Source organism: Jaculus jaculus, chromosome 8 (assembly GCF_020740685.1).
Source record: "Jaculus jaculus isolate mJacJac1 chromosome 8, mJacJac1.mat.Y.cur, whole genome shotgun sequence".
Lineage (NCBI taxonomy): Eukaryota > Metazoa > Chordata > Mammalia > Rodentia > Dipodidae > Jaculus > Jaculus jaculus.
In genome coordinates, this window is record NC_059109.1 from 98,241,167 (window position 1) to 98,249,775 (window position 8,609).

General features: G+C 40.7%; 1 protein-coding gene across 1 annotated transcript; it reads left to right on the forward strand.

Moving 5' to 3' along the window:
• Positions 1-945: 945 nt before the first annotated feature.
• On the forward strand, positions 946-4,965 carry Otor (otoraplin). Its single transcript, XM_004661534.2, has 4 exons — positions 946-1,082; positions 1,447-1,586; positions 2,485-2,592; positions 4,618-4,965. The coding sequence occupies exons 1-4, from the start codon at positions 968-970 to the stop codon at positions 4,639-4,641; spliced, it is 387 nt and encodes a 128-aa protein (XP_004661591.2). The 5' UTR covers positions 946-967; the 3' UTR covers positions 4,642-4,965.
• Positions 4,966-8,609: the final 3,644 nt, after the last annotated feature.

The window sequence follows — 8,609 nt, forward strand, 5'->3', positions numbered from 1 at the left end:
GGATGGATGCCACAAGCCATGGCTAATGTTGCAGTGGTCAGGCTAGAGACCTGGCCCAGAAGGGCTGTCTGCAGCCTGAGCAGTTTCCTTAATGTTTTAGAAACTTCCACTTAGTTGCCACAAGATCCTTGGCTTTATTATAAGAAAGGATTTGTGTATGAGGGAAAAAAGGTGCTGTGGAAAGAGCAAGGCACACCTGAGAGCATAGGTGCGACCTTCTCAAAGGAGCACTGCACTTAGTGTCTTCCCAGTAACCGTGTACACCATTTGGGTAGCTCTCAAGTTACATCTCAAAAGTTTGCTAAGAAACCATTTTCTTTCCACCTCTCTTTGATGTTACAATATAGAGCAGCTCCAGAAGTGCCTTGGGTGGGATTACAATCTGATAAGATAAAACCAAGAGCCACTAGGGTTGCATGGGGTGTTGAGACATATCATTTTACTCTAAATGGGATTTCTGGTGAGATTCCCAGAAATATTGTAGATTTAGAGCTGAAAAGGAAGAAAGGCCATTTATACTTTAGGCTATTTTGACATTCTTATTTGAAATATCTCTATATAAAAGAAATATAGTCTCTATGTTGGCAGCCATCACAGCAAAGGCTAATTGTGCTGGGATTCTTGATTCTTAGCTGTTAGAGGTTTCAAGCAGACTTCCAGGTGAGGAGGGGCTTCTTTTCCTTCCCATGTTGCCATAATTTTCTGTCTTTCTATCCTGATTCCATGTGGCTTTAATCATGATGTACCATTTGTGTGCAACAAAGATGTGGAGTTTGGCACTGTCTGGAAAATGAGATGCTAAGTAGCCCCTGGAGCCAGGAGTCTGTTATGAAAGCAAGGGGGGGGGTGGTCCCTCCCTATTGGCTGGGGTATTTACCCAGAGGTTTGGCTTTTGAATAAAAGAATCCCTGAAGTCAGTCCCCCACGTCCAGGCAAAGAGCACTAGTCACAACAATAAAACAGGAAGATGGCAAGAATATGGATACATTTCCTCTGGGGTCTTGGGGCTGTATGTGCTGGCCATGGAGTATTTATGGATAGACTTGCTTCCAAGAAACTATGTGCAGATGAGGAGTGTGTCTGTAAGGAGTTTTTAATGCTTTCCTTTATCTTTCTCACATATGATTGAAAATATATCTATGGACAGCATAAATTGATTTGGGCTTTGAAGTAAATCTTCTTCTGTGTGTGTGTGTGTGTGTGTGTGTGTGTGTGTGTGTGTGTGTCTGTCTGTCTGTCTAGGTCTGTGTATTTGGCATCTGAGTATGGAGAATCACTTGGCTAAGATGTTGTTATAACTTTAACATGTTGAGTTTTCTCTCTTTACTCTAGTTGGACCCCAGCTGCACCCTAGGAGAATTAGTCACTCTGATTTCTTACTTTTATTATATGCATTGCCTTTTCATGGTCATAAAATGTACTCCCTTCATTTTTTTTTTCTTCCAGACACTATTTCTCTGGCTAGAGCTCAAGAAGATTACAATGCCCCAGACTGTAGATTTATTAATGTTAAAAAAGGGCAGCAGATCTATGTCTACTCAAAGCTGGTACAAGAAAATGAAGCTGGAGAATTTTGGGCTGGCAGTGTAAGATGAGAGTTTTTAAAAATATACACAGACCTTGCTCATGTTGCTCTCGCTCTTAACTTTTCCTGAATTACCCATCTTCAACCCATTTTAGTGCTAAAGATAGCTATTAAGAACAATGTGGAAAGTGCACAAGCCAACACAAAAGTGTGGGTGTGCTTGCTGCTATTACATTTTAAAGAAATAAGGATGATTTCATAACAAAACCAAAGGTAGGTTAAAAGGATGTTTTGACTAGGAAAAAGTCATACACACCAGAGCTTGCATATCCCAGAGTTTCAATGTCATTCAAAAATGTCTCAGAGGATTTGCCAAGTGGAAGAGATATGTGTGGCAGTCACTCTAAATGACCATATCCCTTTAGGAAACATTAGCACCCTCTGTGGCTCTGAGCAATCTGCTCCCTTGAGCTAAAATACATCCACATACTAAGCAGACCTTGGAAAGGTAAGGCAAGATTGATTTATTGTCTTTGTACCCCAAAGGAAAATTCTAAAGTAATGAAGAATTAAATTGGAATGTATTCAAATATCTGTTCCTTTGAATTATTAGAAGCTAGGAAGTATGCATACCTTAAAATAAGGGTCTTTTTACTTTTAAAATTTTTACTGACTTTAGTTTTTAGGAAATCCAGAAGATTTTGGGCCAATCATAAGATTGCAGAAAATGAAGTAATGTGTAAGTAGTAAGACGAGTTAGATTGGGCCAGGAAAGAACAGGCATACTATTCGTGTGGGTTAATTGCTGCAAGTGAGTGTGGCATCTGGAGTAGAGCACCCTGGAATGCTCTGTGAAAAGGAAGTGGAGGTGCTTTTGCAATTCTCAGTATAGCCAAGGAGGTTTCCCTCCAAACCCTTGCATCAGCTTGGCACTGACTGCTGTTCTCTTGGACATTAAGGTTTATGGCGAAAACCAGGACGAAATGGGAATCGTGGGTTATTTCCCCAGCAATTTGGTCAAGGAGCAAAGAGTGTACCAGGAAGCCACTAAGGAAGTCCCAACCACAGTAAGTATCTCAGATATTTTGAGGAGGTTTCAAATCTTGAGGTTATGTAGAGGCATCTAGAGATGCACCATGCCACTCACAGTACATACTCAACAAAGTCCCCAACTTCTAGTGGTGGCTTTTCTGAGATACTGAGGTTTTGAGGAATGTTGTCAATGAACAAGATGATATCTATTAATATATTGACTATCAACCTTGAGAGATTAGTGCAATTTCTTCATATATCTCTTATTATTTGTTAGTTGAGTTTCTTTTTGTAATGGTTCAACTTTTATCATTATTGTATTTGAACTTTATGGGGGATATAATTGACTAGCAGAAATTGTGTTGAAGATGTACAACTTGATGTTTTAATTTGGTTACCTTTAAGTGCACCTGGGTGTGTTTGTAAAACACTTGAGACCTACTTTCTTAGCAAATTTCAAGTATACAATACAGTAATCGTTTTGTTAAAGATCCAAGTTAGTTTAGATCCTTCTAGATCCATAGCATAAAGAAAGAAACTAAAATATTATTAAATAGCTCTTACAGATGGTTTACATTTATTTACAAAAGGTACATTGGGGGAAATTAACTCTTATTTAAAAAATATTTTATTTATTTATTATATATTTGTAAGACAGAGAGATTGAATTGCAGATAGAGAATGGGTACACCAGGGCCTCTAGACACTGCAAATGAACTCCAAATGTATGTGCCACCTTGTGCATCTGGCTTACATGGGTTCTGGGGAGTTGAACCTGAGTCCTTAGGCTTTGTAGGGGAGTACCTTAACTGCTAAGCCATCTCTCCAGCCCAGCACTTATTTTATTTATTTATTTATTTTTAAATATTTTTTCTTTATTTTTATTTATTTGAGAATGACAGAGAGAGAGAGAGAGAGAAAGTGGCAGATAGAGAGAGAAAATGGTTGCACACCAGGGCTTCCAGCCACTGCAAACGAACTCCAGACGTGTGTGCCCCCTTGTGCATCTGGCTAACATGGGTTCTGGGGAATCGTGCCTTGAACCGGGGTCTTAGGCTTCACAGGCAAGCACTTAACCACTAAGCCATCTCTCCAGCCCCCAGCACTTATTTATTTTTTTTTTAAATTTTATTTATTTATTTGAGAGAGACAGACACAGAGAGAAAGACAGATAAAGGGAGAGAGAGAGAATGGGCGTGCCAGGGCTTCCAGCCTCTGCAAACGAACTCCAGATGCATGCGCCCCTTTGTGCATCTGGCTAACGTGGGACCTGGGGAACCGAGCCTCGAACCGGGGTCCTTAGGCTTCACAGGCAAGCGCTTAACCGCTACGCCATCTCTCCAGCCCCCAGCACTTATTTTTGATAAGAGCAAAAATATTCAAAAAAAAAATCTCTGGGTGCCCTATTTATGTGGCAGACATATTCTACTTAGGCATGAAATAAAACATGATGCTCGAGGCTCTGTAAGAAATAAAGGATCCTTTATGATCTGCTTTATAAGGTGATTTTAAAAAATATTTTTTAAGGAGAGAGAGAAGGGGCATAGCACCAGGGCCCTCTGCCACTGCAAATGAACTCCAGATGCAGTGCTACTTTATACATAAGCTGTACGTGGGTACTGGGAAATCAAACCTGGGCCTTTAGAATTTGCAAGCAAGCACCTAAACTGCTGAGCCATCTTTCTAGCCCTGCCAGGTGGTTGTTTTGAAGTGTTCCTCCCAAAGTTAATTGCTGGGCTTCAAATATTATCCAACCCTGCACAGACAAAATGTGCTCACAATTGCTTCTTATCACTGAGTTTGATCTGTCAAATAAACATAAACTGAAAGTTTATTTGAGGACCTTCATTTTAAGTAGTTTTTTTTTTTTTTTTTTTTACCAAAAGTGATTATTTCAAAGTCTGTGGGATTCAACCTCAGCTTATCTTAAATCCAGTTTCTCTTTGATTAAATATACTTTTAAATACAGAATTTACAACTAGTTTTTTCTTTTCTTTTTTTTTTTTTTTGGAAAGAGAGGACCAGCCTAGAAGTTCAATTTTTTTTGTTTTGTTTTTCAGGATATTGACTTCTACTGTGAATAAGAAATTAGTTAAACCTGCAAATAAAAAGGAACACTAAAAATGAAAAAAAAAAGTGAAGAGAACCAAAAATGCATATCTGTATCTTCTAGCTTTGTTTAGAGGCAGAAGCTTGGAGCTGGAGGTGGCCATTAAACAGGGATTGTCAACTCAGTCTTATTTTTACCTGCCCTGGTTTTTCCACAAGCGGCCACACAGCAATGTTTGTCTCATATATGTGATTTGAAACCTAAGATTTATATTTCATCCTGAAGAATCTTTATTTACATTGGAATGCATATAGACAGTGTTTTATTTGTAGTCTGTGTATATATAGTGAGGAGGGAGACTTATGGAAACACTTTTTTTTTTTTAATATTTTTTCTTTTCTTTTCTTTTTTTTTTTGCGATAAGCTCTCATTCTGGCTCAGGCTAACCTGATACTCTGTAGACAGACTGGCCCCAAAGTCACCGGCTTGAAAACACTTAATAGAATAATTTTCTTTTAAGATATGGCCTCACTGAAACTTTCTCAAGCTTTAAATCATCAAAACATTGCCAAACAAATACAAAACAAAGCCTGTGGTTTCTTTTCTCTACTTTATTTTCAGCTTCAAATTTCTTCTTTCACACAAACTCCTCAAATAATAGGTGGTGGCCTTTAGCAGTTTGGTGGGAGTGATAAGGGGAGTTGGGGCCCAGTTTTGTACCCACAGAACCAGAGTCCATAATGCCAGTTACCGCACATGCCGATGAACAGAGACAGGCACTGCATGTATAAGCTGCATTTTATTCAGAAGTCTAGCAATCTGGGGAGACATAAGATCAACACTCCCTCCCCAAATCTGCTTATCCTCTTCCATCTTGAAGCCAGCATACTTTATAGGGAATCTGAAAAACAAATGATTTATCATTCCAGGGTTTATTCATGTCCCTCTGGTCAGGTGGGCGACTCTGTCTCTGAATGCCATGGTGTTGATGATTCTCCACATATTCACCCCCCACCTTGCACTTCCCTCTCACCATGCTCTTTCTGCAGCCGGGGTTCACATCGCCCATGGCTGCTGAGCCTGCATCCCTTCTGAGGTGGTATCTAGGTTACGTGTAGGTTGACTGTTAATGCAGAACAGACATCAGTGAGTACTGGGCTATTACGATGCGTCTATGCAGTTTCTGTTCTACAGTGTAAAGTATAAATGCATTCTTATCAAATACAATAAAAATGTGCCCATGGGTCCCTACCACTTTTGCAGGTTCCTGGTCTTATAGGTAAAATAATTTTAAAATGGACTAATAAACCCCAATAATTTTATTGGGATTTGGGGGGAAAAAGCAATGGGGCAGGCAGGCTGTGATCTTCCTCCCTCCTCCGCATGGTATTTCTAATTGTGAGGAAGGTAACTGTGATATTTCCCCTTTATTAAAAGTAAGGTGCTGATAGGAAAAATAGGAGGGGGGGGTTAAAGCTTATAGTAAGGGGGAGGTCCAGCAAAGATCTTCAAGTCTTCTAATGTCTGTCAAGCTGCCTAACTGGAAGATGAAGTTCTGTGGCCCTGATGAGTCCTTGAGGTTCTTTGTATTTAACTGGAACTCTACATAGACTGTGTATTACTCATGTTATTCTCTTGATGTACTCACGAGATTTTGTTTGTTTACATGCAATTAAAATTCCTGTACTGTGCTAAAACAACTCTCATAAGTTCTTCTTTTAAGTCAGCATGTTTGACTTTTGAGTAAGTACATTGTGTGTGAGTTTTGGCACGAGGCTTGCCTTCCTGTCAGTGGTATGGTTCTTCCTTAAGTGTGAAGAAGGAAACAGTTCAAAGAATACTTGGGACAAGTCAGAGACTTGGGCCAGGGTCATTTTCCACTTATGCCCACTGTGACTTAAGGGTAAATATTGCTTTACTAAATTTTTTTAAAAATTTATTTATTTATTTATTTATTTGAGAGCGACAGACACAGAGAGAAAGACAGATAGAGGGAGAGAGAGAGAATGGGCGCGCCAGGGCTTCCAGCCTCTGCAAACGAACTCCAGACGCATGCGCCCCCTTGTGCATCTGGCTAACGGGGGACCTGGAGAACCGAGCCTCGAACCGGGGTCCTTAGGCTTCACAGGCAAGCGCTTAACCGCTAAGCCATCTCTCCAGCCCAGCTTTACTAAATTTTAATAGAGATTAATTACATAAAACAGTACCAAAATCCAAATGAAACCTAATGAACACCACAGTTTACATGATTCTAGCTCACTCTGTGTCCTAAGGTTCCAGGGAATACTGAGGGCATTTTTAAAGTGAAAGTATTTATCCATTTATCTATTTTCTACCTGTCTCTCAGTTCCAAGCTTTCTCATTCCAGATACCTCATCTCTCATGGAAACACTTAGCATCCACATTACACCATTGATCTGGCCTTAGTATTCCAGCCTCACTTCCATGCTTAGGGTTCTATAGCAGAATTTCCACTTTGCTCCAGTAAGCTCCCACCCACCAGAACATACCTCATTAAGGAATAGGGAAGTCACTGGTTTAAATCTCTTGGAGGGCGCTCACAAGCAAAGAATGGCAGCTCATGCAGGGCTTCACAGTTTATCCAGCTTCTGATGCAAAGTGCATCCCTGGTAGTCATTGAGAATGCAGAACCTCCTGGTGGCCCAGGAAGACCTGAATCAGCAAGATCTACGTTAGCAGACCCCCAGGGCCTGCTTTCCTCACCTTACAGGTAAAGAATTTGCAAAAAGCTAGAGAATCTGAGAGGTGAGTCAACCTTCCCAAGGTTCAAGGAATTTCAACATTCCTGAAATGACCTTAGCCACTGTCTCCAGACTCTGTCTTGATAATCTGTTGACCTTTATCCAGAGAAAAGGAAGGTAAATGGTGATGAGTTTGGCATCAAGGTCACTTTGTTTCTTTATGGTTGAGGAATCAATCCTTCTCTCCTTACTAAGAGCCAGGGCCATTTTAGCATCTCTAAGAAGTTGTCAACTGTTGACATTAAGAAGAAAAAATTGAGTGAGACTGGGTGACACAGACCTGCAATTCCAGCTATTCCAGAGGCTCAGGCAAGAGGATTGCAAGTTCAAGAACTTACTAGACTACATAGAGAGTTCAAGGCTAGCCTGAGCAACTTAGACCCTAGCTTAAAAATAGAGACCTGGAGAGGTGGCTGTGCAGGCATGAGGAAAGACGTTTGGATCCCTGGTTCCCATGTAAAATGCAGAGCATAGTGCTGCACATCTGTAATTTCAGTGCTGGGGAGATAGACACAGGGAATCCTTGGGGCTCACTGGTTAAAACAGTGAGCTCTAGGTTCAGTGAGAGACCCTGCCTCACAGAATGAGGTGGAAAGCTACAGAGGAAGACACTCAATGTCAACCTCTGGACCCCATATGCAGACATCCATGTGTATGTGTACCTGCATACACATGTGCCCACACACATGAACATGCACACACACACACACCACACATACACATGCAAATAAAAAATTTAAAAAGCTCAGTGGCAGGGAGTTTGCCTTCTAAGCATGACAAGACCCTGAACTCAATCCCTGCTACTACCAAAATAATAACCAAATAAAATAATAAAATAAAAATTAAGTCTGTGTTCCTTGAGGGACTTTTGGTCTATGAGACAGTTAATTCAGTTTAGGAAGTTTTGAGGCTTTGCTATGCAGCATGTATTGTCTTCCCATGGGATAGAAAAATGTCATCCCATCTTCCATTGTTGACTTCATAGAGTATGGGGAGTAAGACTTCTCCCCGTGGAAGCTCAGCAGGACAATACATGAATGTGCAGATGCAAAGTGAGCAGACTCCTTGGCCCACCATCAGATAAGGGGTACTGTACTTGGAGCATCACTTCCTAAAGTTGATGTTGCAGTCAGGTTCGCATTGCTGGTAGAAATCACCAACCAAGAGCAGCTTGTGGGAAAAAGAGGTTTGTTTTGGCTTACAGTCTCCCCACGACGGCAGGATGGCATGAGCAGAGGGT